Genomic DNA, 11,992 nt, shown 5'->3' on the forward strand with positions numbered 1-11,992 from the left:
AAAGAATTATAGAATTAAAGAATCTCATAGAAATGAGATCCTTCCAATTCTAAAACAGAATGTCCCAAAAAAGAAATAGAAAGATGCATGGGAGGAAGGGTGCAGGCAGAAAGAATGAGAGGCAAAGAGGAGGGCTGTGTGGAGGGAGGGTGGTGGGAGGGATGTGTCCCCTGGTGGGTGGGGCTGTGCCCTGGGCTGCTTATGTGTGCTGGTCTCCAACCTCCATACACCAAAGGCCATGGGAAGTCAGAAGCTTGGAGGGTCCAGGGTCTCTGTGCAAACTCCTTACACTGTTTTGTTGCTGCCACTGGAGACCAACCGCCAGGATCCTGGGGCACTGAGCTTCTTCCTTTGGGTGAGGAAGGGGAATGAATGGGGAAGTCATCCCTCTGGGGCTCAGACATCCTGTCCTTTTAGGCTTCATTGAACCTTGGGTAAAGGAGCTCTCTCCCTCCTCCCCCCTCACCTTGGGGTCTTAGCTGGCTAGTCCTGGACCTGATCCTCAGTGGCTAGACAATGAATCCATCTGAGGATTAGTAGGGACAAAGAGTGATGTTCAAGGGCCAACCCCCACCCCCAATCCAGAAAGGGGCCCATGGAGCTTGAGGGAAGCAGCTCAGTTCCCTCTGATGGAAAAAACTAGTCATCTTGAGCTTTGACACAGGAGGTTGGTCACCCTCTTGTACCCCTACCCTCCCATAGCTTCAAGGGATGCGTGCCATAGAGAGAGAACAGGATGCCCTGTGGCAGGGGCTGGAGCTATTGGAAAAGAGCCAGGCCTGGTACAAAGGGAGTCTAAAGGAGGCTCAGAGGTGGCAGCTGCATCTGGGAAACCTTGGTGAGGTATGAGGGATGAAAGGGGAAAGACAGGAAATAGATGGAAGACACCTCTGGAAGATCCCTGGAAAGGAAGAAGTTAATGGTGATATCTGAATGGGATTGGATTATACCATTGTACACAGCAGGGAAGTGAGGGTGGGTAAGATTGGTCAATTAGATGGGGGATGGGTAAAGTATTAGGCTGTTCCATTGGTGTGTGGGGGAGATTGGGATATTCCATTGTCATAGGGGAGCATAGTGGGTTCCCTGGGGGGTGATAAATTGAGATACCTAAAAAGAGATTAGGGAGTGAGGGAAAGGGAGTGCTGGGTTTCCATAGGGTTGGAGGTCATGGAATGGTAAAAGAAATATGAGGATGAATTGAATGGAGTGTATAGAAATAAAATAATGAAATTCAGAAAGCAGGGGAGAGGGCTGTGGGATTGGTCAAGAGTTTTTCTTTGTGGCTGGGGTGGAGGGAGGGTGAGACAATGGATCGGAATATTTTACCCTGAAGAGATTGGGGTGGGGGGAGGTGCCATCCTTCTCCCTCTCCTTTCTTTCTAGAATTTCCATTCAGAGCCCAGGGCCCCCCTCCTGGCCCAGATCCAGAAAATGAACAACTGCCTGAAGAGTCTGATTCAAGGGAAGGTAAATTAGGTTTTTCTGCTAGTGGGGAGATTGGCTGGGGGCAGTGGAAACTGATTTTCCCCAGTTTTATCTACTTCTGAAAGTGTCTTATCCTCCCCACTACCCCCTCACCCCAGCCCAGTTTGACCCAGGCCAAGATGGGCTGGAACAAAATGCTGATTGAACAGAACTTGTGGCTGCTGCTGAGAGAATGGACAAGTAGAAAGGAGCAGAATCTCTCCTCAGTGAGAGGGAGAGGGGAGAGAATGCTGGATACACATGATCCGCCCCCCTCTCCCCCCCCAAAAAAACCCATCAAAACAAAAACACTCAATTCTCAACGTTCTTCTCTCTTCCAGAACCTGCAAGGGCAGCAAGAGTACAAGCAGGTGGCCCAGCCTGAGGGGGAAGAAGCCACTCCACTGGGCCAGATGAAAAGGCCGAGGGGCCCCACCCTAGTCTAAGGCCCTCTTCCACCCCCACTTTGGTGGATAAAGAGGAGATTGCTAGAAATCTGCTACTTCCCCTGTCCCCATTCTTGTCCAAGGTGAAATGACTTTGGGTGGTAAATATACGGATATTCCTACTTGTCAGGCCTCCCATGGGAGAGAAAAATAAAGTTTCTTCTTAAATCCTCTCAGGTCCTTTATCTCCTGATCTTCCCAGTACACTCTGTCCTCCCATCTCATATCCCCAAAGAAAGCAACAGCATTTATTGAGAATTTATTTAAATAATTAATATCTTTCCCTACAAAAATAAAACAGAAACCAATTCCCAGGCCTCAGATTTAAACTTCTATAACCAACAGTCCCTGGACTAGAGAGAAGGGAATGGCGGGGAGGGGCGTGCCGAAGTAACAAAACTGAAGTGATTTTCTGTAAAAATAAGTCTTTGATTTGATTTCCCCCCAAAAAAGGTTGTAGGGCAAAGGGCAAAATAGTGCATTATGGGAAAATATTTCTCTCCCTTGACTTCCCCAACCCCAACTCTTTCACCTGAAAGGAAACAAAATGAATGCCATGACTTGAAGAAAAAAACCCAGTCTCTAGATTGGTACAGGAGAGGCAGGGTCTGGGCAGGGTCATAGAGCTTCCCTTTCCTACCCAGAATTATATTTGGAGATGTGGGCAGGAAGTCATCACCAGGCTACTATGCCAAGAACCAGTAGCAACCCCCTCATTGGCCCCCACCAAGGGCCAGCTCCCATGGTACCCCCTGCCCCACTCCTTTGGGGCCCCAGAGTGGAATTGTGTAAGTGTGGCCTAGCTATATTGTGACTTGGCCTTGAGGAGGCACCAGGGTCATCCAGCTGCTCCTAGAAAGAAAACAGGAAAAAAGAGAGGGTACAGGAGTATATGAAAGAAAGAAGAGAAAATAGGTAGAAGGAGAGAGGGAAACAAAGGGTGAGAAAATAAAAATGTAATTGAATGTCCTTCCCACTCACTCAAAGCTAAAGTCTAATCCCTGTGGTTGGCCCAGGCTTCAACCTATCCAAGGGATTGGTGAAGGGTTGGTAGGTCTCACCTGTGGGGGGAAAGCCTGCACCAAGAGCTGGAGGAGAGCATGCGCAGGGGGAGGAGGGTCACTGGATTTGGCTTCTGCTGTCACTGTCACTGTCACTAATGAGTCCAGTGTGGCTGAGCCTGGAACCTGTAGCCAGAATTGCCCCCAGGCTGACTCATTCTGCCCCAGGTGAACCCTGTGAAATAACATATTTTGTTCACTGCTCTTTTACAGAGATCCTAAAGGCCCCTTAATAAAGTATCCCAAACTGAAAGAATTAATCTGAGCTCCACTGAAATAGGGTGGGGTTAAGCAGCCTAGAGCTGACAGTCAGAAAATCAGGGAGTGGCATTTAGAACTAAGTCTTAGGAGGCATACAGTTACCTTGAGAGGTTGGTGGTGAGGGGGAAGCTGGGACTGACAGAAGCTGAAACGATGAGATCCCAGGGTCCTGAGAAGCTAGAGATCTGGAGGCTGAGCAGAACCTGGTGACCAGGGCTAAGAGGGCCAGAAGGCCCACTGAGCTGGAGAAGGGAGATGAGAAGGGCTGGGTTGTGGATGGATCAACATCTTCCCCTCCTCTAAAAATTCAGTTCATAAATTCATCTATCACTACAGCTGGACAGGACCTTAGAAATCAAGTCCAATCTCATTTCAGAGACAAAAGAATGTCCCGAAAGGGGAAGTTACTTACCCAGTTCAATTCTTTTATTAATCACCTACTATATGCAGGACACCACTCTAGGATACAGTGATGAAAATCAAGTCAATTCCAGCTTCCTCTCTTACTTATAACCTCCAAATCTTACCTCAAGAAGGACAGGAACCACAGTGCAAGGCTGAGAGGCTACTCTCTGAAGACTGGATCTCCTATCATCCTGGCCAATCAGCTCCAGGAAGAAAGGCCTTTGGGTGAGAAGGATCTTGGGCTCCAGAAGGGCAGTGAAAAGTCCCTGTTCAGGGGCCCCAATTGGCTTCAGCGCCACATGGTCCAACTCTTCACCCTCTGGGCTTCCCCGAAGAATAACACGAGAGTGATTCATGTTGGGGATGCCAGAAACCAGTCCCATCACTTCAATTAGAAGCAGAGTGTGGAGACCTACGATGGGATAAGAGCAGAAAAGGGTGTGAAGAAAGAAGAAAGAAAGAGGGACTCCAGTTTTCATGTGTCTCAGAAGCCTGGAAAAGGAGGGAGAGACAGAGAACAGATTAACTGTTTTACCTGCAACTGGTTGGCTTAGGGGATAAAGGCCAGGATGGGGTCCACCCTCAATAGGAATCCCAAAAGAGAAGAGGAAATCCAAGGAAGTCTTAGCTGGAGAAGAAAGGGGATGTAAGCCATTTCATACCCGCTATATCAATCATCTCTAGAGGTTCCTGCTTTTTCTGTCATTACCCCTCCCCCCCCAACCTCTTCCTTACCTTTCACTCTTACTCCAGGCATCCCCTGTGCTGTGATCTCTATCACCCAGGCCCCAACCTGAGGCGGGTCATTTAAGTTCACTGTCCAGAACTGACCAAAGCATTGAATATGGCCCAGAGGCCCCCAATCCTGATGAATATCCTGAGAAATGCCTAGAGGGTCATAGTGAGGAGACAATTAATTTTTCTCATATATAACAGAACATATCTAAGGTGAAGGAATATTAGGTCTCTTGAGCTTTCTTTGTCACCCTGTGTCAGACATTCTCCAGCCCAAATCTGTACCCCCTTTATTACCAGTCCCCTTTTCTGCCTTCCCCCTAAGTACCTGTGGGGTCTGAGATCCTGAACATGCTTATCTCTCCATGGAGATGGATGATGACCCCATGAAGCATCTTGTCCACGTGGAACATGAGAGGCCCCTTAGGGGGTGGAACAGGAGGCACCAGGGCTAGGGTCACCTTGAGGTTGTGAGGGAGAGATATAAAGAGAGAGATACATAGGACAGGGAGGGAGAAGAACAGAGGTGGAGAATTTAAGTGACAGATGGAGAAAGGGGTAGAGCTAGTAAAGAAAGAAGGATAAGAGATATGGAGAAGAAAGGGGAAGAGTGATTCACAGGAATTGATGAGGCTAGGTTATGGGTGACCATATATCTTTGTCCCCAGCCTTATCAGGTGACTGCACTTTCAATGCACCCTCCTAGGGCAAGAGATAGTATTTTTATGGTGAGTGGAATCTGGAACTTTCAGGTTAGTCCAGATGACTCTGTAAAAAGTCTTCCTGTTCCCAAGGTTTTAAATGGCAATTTTTTTTAACGAGATCTATTTCCTTTACTCTGATAATGAAAAGAAGCTGGGGAATCCAGAGGGAGAGTATAAAGCAACCCTGCCCCAGCAAAGGATTTATTTTCTGTTTCCCTCACCCTCACAACATGATTGCATTTCCTGTGTAAGTTTTCTTGAGTTTCTCTTTGCCCACACCCAGTATTCCGCAGCTACTGCAGCTACTCACCATATCCATCATACTCTCGCCCACCACACTTGCCACATTCTGAATATACTGGTCCTTGGTAAAAATGACTTCTCCTCCTGAAGCCATGGCTATTGCCTGGTATGGCTGAAACCGCTTTGGGGAAAGGACCTCTCTTCGAACCCGCCTTGATGGGTCCTCTGTCACCAAGAATGTCACCTGTGTTCAGAGAGGTATCAATTTATTGAACACATTATCAATAAGTTTTATTATTGTTATCTCTAACTCTGGAAGCCTGCAGGATATCTCTGAAGCTGGGATTTTACAATGGGGGCTCATGTATTCTCTGGCGGAGTCTGCGATCTCTGCCTCAAGTTGTTGGAAGTTCTCATGCTCTAACACCATGTCACCTTTGTAAGTAATGTCCAGGACAATGTCTTCTGTAACATAACCAAGTTCCTTAGAGACTATGTCTTCTATTGTCATAGATTCCCTTCTAACCTCCACAGTTTCACACACACACACACACACACACACACACACACACACACACACACTCCTTCATGCTTCCCACTTTGAACATGTGATGGGAAAGACTTATCTTTGTGTAGGGGTAGATTATTCTATTTCTAGGTTGATGAAACAAGCTTTAATTTTATGGGAGAGTTCTTTCCATCCCCTCGTTACTTTGGTTGGAGGAAGGATAGATATCTAGCTAGCAGAGTGATAATTTAGGGGAGTGATAAGATGCGGAAGCACCAATGAAGAGTCATTGGATCAGGAAGCATTCCAATTCACTGAAAATTAGACTAGCATTGCAGAAAGGACTAGTAAGTTTTATATCCGAGATACTTCTCTAAAGCAGATTGGGAATGGTAGCTTGCATAGAACAGGTTAAAAGCTTCTCAATATTTTAAAGCATCATGCTTTGTTTATTTAAATTCTTTTACTAATTATATTTCTCTGGTACCTAATTTCTGAATTTGTATAGCTGCTTTTCCCTGGTAAAGAATCCCTGGAAAACAAACTCTGGAGTTCAAGGTAAGGGAAAAGGGAGCACATGTTAGAATAAGGTGCATCAGTTGAAGAACAGGAGAGATAATTAGGTTTCAGTATGACCTCTCTGAACCCCCAAAGCCACGAAAGCTTGGGATATTTGGGATCCAACAACAAGGGAAGTTTTAGCAAATAAGGAGAGTTAAAAAGGCCCAGGAGCAAAGGCAAGGTTTTGGTATCAGAGAAGAGCTGGTGTCCAGAGAAGCCAATGCATCAGTGGCAAAGCAGTAAGCTGTAAGGCCAAGAAGTGGGTTTCTCACAGCTCAGTACAGGATGTGGCATAGGATGAGTGTTCTACTCATGTTAAGAATAGATGTTTCTTCAATTACTATTTGCTGTTTTGAAGTCTCCTGCCAACCAATTTGTCCCAAATGGATTATTAAGATAGGGTCTCTTTCGGCTTTTGCTTACAGCATTATTGTGGAGTGTTCACCTTGCAGTGCTGCTTCTGGCTCAGGGCCTCTACACGATTGGTGAGATAGGCATCTTTGGGGGAGGCATCAGTGAAAACAAAGATGTCTGAGAACTGGGGTGTGTGGAGCAGGGCCAGCTGGAATGGAGAAGAGAGAGAGAATTAAAAATTGAGTTGAAGGGGTGAAAAGCTAGAAGCCCTTTCCATCCAAGAAAAAAAGGGATGTGGTCTAGAAGGAGCAAATTGTTGGGCAAAGAGCAAGGGCCTAAGTCAGGGAGGAGAAGAATTCTTGGAGAAGGAGGGAGGAGGAGGGAAGGAGAAGCCTGAGGATTGTGATAGGAAGGAAGGAGGAGGAGGGGAGGAAACTCAAGGGGGAAGGACCTCCAGGGCTGACAGACACATCTCAGGCTCATCTCCACCCCCCAGGGCATGGATCTCATTAAGATATTTCCAGAAAGTATCAGGGTCACTGGTCTTAAGAACAGGTCCAAATCCTGAAGAGGAGAAGAGAAGGATGAAGTAAGTAAAGGAAAGTAGTAACCCCCGCCCTACTCAAGAGTTATTACAGTAATTCCCTATTCTCCAACCAAAAAGCCCTCTGTGTACCTGGAAAGGGGAAGAAACAAATCAGAAAACGCTACCATTTTGAAATCATATTAACAATAACACCTCCAATGTGTACAGTGCTTTATACCCTTCAAAGAACTTTCATGTTCAGTATCTCATTTAATCTTCACACAGCAACCCCAGGAGGTAAACCAGGTAGACAGCATCACCTTCATTTTACAAATAACAGAAGTGAGACTCAGGGAAATTCAGTGATTTGTCTAAGGTCACAAGGTGTTGGCAGACCAGGACTAGATCTCTCAGAGTTCAAGTAGAAAACAGCAGTAGGGCATTACTGACCACCACTCTGCTCTAGCTGTTCCATGCTGATCTCTACCAGCAGGTTCCATTCCAGCTCCCAAAACTGAGGAAACTGGAAATTATTAGTTGTCATTTAATCCCCTCCTCTAGTCCACTCCCAAAATAAGACCCTCCTGGCTTCATAGCACCTAGGCACTCACCCTCCTAAGGATATGCTGCCATTTTGGAAAGAAGGAGAAGAGTGCTCACTATTCTTAGGCTGCCACAGAAAGGACTGTTGTTTTATAAGGGGAAAAAATAGGAAAGTATAACCCAGGATCCCTGCCCCCTGTCCTGGGGCCACTGTTACCAGGATCATGAAAAGGCACAAGAATGTAGTGGGTAGGCTCCATGGGGCCACCACGACGTTGGTCAATGATTCTCCGAGCCTGTATTTTGGCTGCATTAATTTCTTCCCCCATACTGCCTGTAGTGTCCAGGACAAAGCTCAGGCCTGAGGCTGGGGAGATTTGTAGGAGCCTGAAGGGTGAAAGAGTGCCAATGAGGGACCTAGTTCTCTGACTCTTACCCCCCTGACAGCTCTCACCTCCCACAGGGACTCAGAATTTTAAGTCTAACTGTTTAACCTAGTTTAAGCTGACCTTCCCCTGATCTTGCTCACCTGGAAAATCCAGTATCCCCTAATCGGCCCCGGAGGAGATTCAGGGCCTGGATGGAGGCCTGGAGAGCAAGCTGGGCAGCTTGAGGGTGCAAATCATGGTGTGGGGAGAAAGCTGGAGATGTGCTGTCTTTGTTGATGCCCCCTCGGGGGAGAACACGGCTGCTCTTGTCAAAATGGCCCCCATGGCTACATTTCCCTAAATTGAGGAAAAAGGCCCAAGAGAGATAAGCAATGGGAATGTCCCAGCACCTAGCACCAACCTCCTTAGGGGCTACGAAACAGGTTAGTAGCAGTACAGCCATTCAGACAAGAGAGAGAGTGCTGGCAACACTCCAGTAACCCTGAGGCATCCCCTCATCATCCTACACCAAAATTTTCTTGTGAGCTATAGAAACCTACCCCCAGAAAGATGCTGCATGATTCTGAGAAGACAGAATAGGAAGGACACTACCCCTCTCCACTCCTTATCCCTTTTATCTTCATTCATCAGTCACAGCTATCCCAATGGTACCAATTCTAATATTATCTTTCCCTAACTTTTCATAGGAAGGGGCACCTTACTGCGGAACCTTATAATGGGAAGTGAGTCTTTGGGGCCCCTTCCTGTAGTATACCTGGAGGTTTGGGGGGTTCTACCCCAAAATAGCCAGAGGTGAGGAATATGGAACCCAGCAAATTTCCAGGGCAGCTCAGCTCTTCACAGTCAGAGCACATCGGGTCCCCAGCTGAGAAGAAAGGATTGTCATGGTATGGAAGGCGAGGTGGTAGTGGAACAGAAAACAAAGAGCTTCCCAGGTCCCCAGTGTTTTTTACCCCTCCCTTATCTAGTCTTCTCTCTCCCGCTTCCCAAGAAAAGAAAAAAAACTACCAGGAAGCTTAATTGGTGCCCCTATATTCTTAATGGCAAGACAAGGAGTGAACCTGGGGATGGGACACAAGTGTTCCTCCCTCCCAAACACAAAAAGAAAAGGCAAATGATGTAGGTGGGGGGCAACACGGTGCAATGAAAGTCTCGTGACTTTGGGCAAGTCAAGTCTTGCTTCTCTGAGTCTCAGTGCCTCTATATATAAAGTAAAGGGATGTCCCTGATCTGTCTTGAAAGTCCCATCCAGCTCTCTCATTCTTCCTAGGATTCTATGAAAGACTGTTTTGGGACACTTTTGCCCCGGTAGAAGAGTTAACCAAAGTGACTCAGGACTTCCTACCCCAATCCAGGCAGTATGGCTTGTACCCATACCCTGTGCCAAGTTCTTGAGCTTCCGTGCGGGCCACAGAAGATCAGGGTGGGGCTGCTGCTCTCCCAGCTCTACCCAGTTGCTATGACTGTAGAAATCCTGGTGGTAGAAAGAGGTCAATTATGGCCCACTCCTTTCTCCCCCAATTTTAAATTCCATCCTTCTTCTCCATCCCTCTACTACCCATCAGGAGACTTCACTGCTTCTGTTCACCATGAGACTGTCATGGGTACCCCATAGGGCCAATTCCCTACCAATCTCAATACTATCTTTCAATTTTTCAATCCCTCTGATGACAAAATTCTCATAGGAAGTGCCACCCTCTTGGAAGAGGGGACATAGGAAGGGGCTTCAATTCTCTCCCCCATCCTGAGTTTCTCTTCACCCTTATTAATACCTATCATACACTTCCTCTCCCTTGGTCTCCAGCCCACCTGTAAGGCATGTAGCATGGCTCCTAGGCGTTGTCGGGCCACAGTATATTCCAAGGCACGGGCAGCACTAAGGGCTTCCCGAAGGCTCCCCACAAGGCGGGCCCGACTTCCAATCAGCTGTTCTGCATCAAAGTGCAGCTCAGGGTCATTCCTGGTCCCTGAGAGGAAGTCCTGAGCTGCATTGGCACGAGTCACCTCACCAAGGGCTGCCCGGAATCGGCGGGTTGGGGTCCCAAGTCCAAAGTAAGCGGCAAAGAGGTCATCAGCCAGCAGTGTCCGACCCTGAAAAGGAGAAAAATATCTAGGGTTTAGGAATCTAGGAAGAACCCCACTATTCACCACCAGATAGAGCATTGAGCACCCTAAAATAAAGTGTCTCTGTGCTATGCGGGGGAGGTAGGGAGGCAGAGGTTTTTGTCCTAACCCATGCACTGGGAAGACCTTTCCCTAGAAATCAAGGTTTCTCAAATTACCTTTAGTTTCCTTGTCTTTCCTAGTATAGCACCAATTCTTTGAAGAAAGGGATTATTTTATCTTGATGTAGTTTAGACAGTCAGTCAGTCGGCAAATATTTACTAAGCATGTGCCAGGCACGGTGCTAACCAAAGAAAGATAAGACAGCTCCTGTCTTCTAGATGCTCAAAATCTATATAAACAATTATATACATACGAGCTATAAATCTGATAAAAAAAAATCAAACAAGGGAAGGCATTAGAATTAAGACAGACGGGGAAAGGCTTCTTGTGGAGGGTGGGACTTTAGCTAGGACTTGAAGGAGGGGGTAGAGATGAAGAGAAAGAAGGTTCCAAGCGGAAGCTACAGCTAGTGAAAATGCCCAGAGTAATCTGTACAAAGAACGACGAGGCCAGCGCCCCTGTGTGCACTGGAGCATGCTTCCCCACTCCCAACCATGGGACTCGTAACAATATGACCAGATATGTGAGCTGGAAATGGACCTCAGAGGTCATCATGTAGAAATGACTTGACCAAAGTCACACAGGTGGTAAGGAATTTGAACTCAGATCCTCTGACTCCAAATGCTCAATTCTTGCCAATTACTGGGGACACCTCCCTTTCCACTAAATAAATGTTTGTTCAACTGAACTGGTGTCTTCCCCTTACCAATCAGAGCCCTAGAGAGACCTCAGGGGAAACAGAGCTCTTGGGAGATTTGGGAGCAGCAAATGGGTTCTTACCTGGAAGTCCTCCAGGCGGAGGGGATTCCTGCCAGGGGGTGGCCTTTCCAGGAAGAGCTGTAAGGTAACGTTGAGAGTAGCTTCCTCTGTCAGGTCCTGGTGGGTGATGGAACTGGGGGCGGCCACCAGGCTCCAGATGTTGGGGAAGAAGCCAGATGCTGGGCAAAGACACAGTAACAGCACAAGCAGGGAGCCCAGGCAGGGGCCAGATGTTTTGAGAGGTTCCATGGCTGAGACATGGACCTGAAGGGAGGTCAGGGGGAGGACAAAGACACGGGAGCAAGTGTGTGTCTGTGGGGTACAGAACCAAGAGAGACAGATGGAGTGGTATGCTGAGCTGAAGCTCCTCCCTCCCTGGCCAGCCCTGAGTCTGTTCCTGTCTCCCAGAGCACCTGCCTTCTCCACCCTCAGCCGCACTTATCTAACCCAGCTGGACGCCACTATCTAATCACCAGGACAACAAGAACGTTATCAGGAAACAGACTGAGTGGTGTAGACAAACATACCTGCCAGGAAAAGGTTGCTAAGGACCTTTCTGCTCTTCAGGAACCCAGGCAGCCAAGATCTTTCCTCCCAAGGACCCAACAAACTGGTGGTCTGCCCACTGAGCTCCCTGAAGGAGCTAGACATCCAACCCTACCCTACCCCCACCCAGCCTTCTCAGGTGTCACCTTCCTGTTGTTTTTCTCCACTCAAAAACCGGGGCACCCCTCTCCCACAAGGGGTTTCCCCTTAGGCCCCCCCCACCCATACCTGGTCTCTGGGGTCTCTTCCTGGATGGGG

The 11,992-nt window shown here is 47.6% G+C and overlaps 2 protein-coding genes across 2 annotated transcripts; one reads left to right on the top strand and one right to left on the bottom strand.

The window, feature by feature from the left end:
• The first annotated feature begins 158 nt into the window (after positions 1 to 158).
• On the top strand, positions 159 to 2,098 carry SAPCD1 (suppressor APC domain containing 1). Its single transcript, XM_072637555.1, has 4 exons — positions 159 to 355; positions 703 to 843; positions 1,387 to 1,470; positions 1,809 to 2,098. Exons 1-4 carry the CDS (start codon positions 239 to 241, stop codon positions 1,911 to 1,913), a joined length of 447 nt encoding a protein of 148 aa, XP_072493656.1. The 5' UTR covers positions 159 to 238; the 3' UTR covers positions 1,914 to 2,098.
• A 61-nt stretch (positions 2,099 to 2,159) lies between these two features.
• VWA7 (von Willebrand factor A domain containing 7) lies at positions 2,160 to 11,620 on the bottom strand. Its single transcript, XM_072637487.1, has 16 exons — positions 11,210 to 11,620; positions 10,013 to 10,294; positions 9,581 to 9,677; positions 8,958 to 9,068; positions 8,344 to 8,539; positions 8,032 to 8,201; positions 7,197 to 7,309; positions 6,837 to 6,953; positions 5,390 to 5,566; positions 4,704 to 4,836; positions 4,376 to 4,528; positions 4,176 to 4,268; positions 3,763 to 4,052; positions 3,338 to 3,477; positions 2,975 to 3,149; positions 2,160 to 2,765 (listed from the first exon to the last, which is right to left on the bottom strand). Exons 1-16 carry the CDS (start codon positions 11,435 to 11,437, stop codon positions 2,589 to 2,591), a joined length of 2,652 nt encoding a protein of 883 aa, XP_072493588.1. The 5' UTR covers positions 11,438 to 11,620; the 3' UTR covers positions 2,160 to 2,588.
• Between the last annotated feature and the right edge of the window lie 372 nt (positions 11,621 to 11,992).

This window comes from Notamacropus eugenii, chromosome 2, assembly GCF_028372415.1.
Source record: "Notamacropus eugenii isolate mMacEug1 chromosome 2, mMacEug1.pri_v2, whole genome shotgun sequence".
Lineage (NCBI taxonomy): Eukaryota > Metazoa > Chordata > Mammalia > Diprotodontia > Macropodidae > Notamacropus > Notamacropus eugenii.

Excerpts from the sequence above, each read along its gene's own strand:
- SAPCD1 (XM_072637555.1), top strand. The coding sequence starts at position 239 with ATGGGAAGTCAGAAGCTTGGAGGGTCCAGGGTCTCTGTGCAAACTCCT. Across the intron at positions 356-702 it reads CACTGAGCTTCTTCCTTTGG|CTTCAAGGGATGCGTGCCAT; the intron begins GTGAGGAAGGGG and ends ACCCTCCCATAG. Across the intron at positions 1,471-1,808 it reads AGAGTCTGATTCAAGGGAAG|AACCTGCAAGGGCAGCAAGA; the intron begins GTAAATTAGGTT and ends TCTCTCTTCCAG.
- VWA7 (XM_072637487.1), bottom strand. The coding sequence starts at position 11,437 with ATGGAACCTCTCAAAACATCTGGCCCCTGCCTGGGCTCCCTGCTTGTG. Across the intron at positions 9,678-10,012 it reads CCATGCTACATGCCTTACAG|GATTTCTACAGTCATAGCAA; the intron begins GTGGGCTGGAGA and ends TTCTACCACCAG. Across the intron at positions 6,954-7,196 it reads TGTGTCTGTCAGCCCTGGAG|CTGGCCCTGCTCCACACACC; the intron begins GTCCTTCCCCCT and ends TCTCCATTCCAG.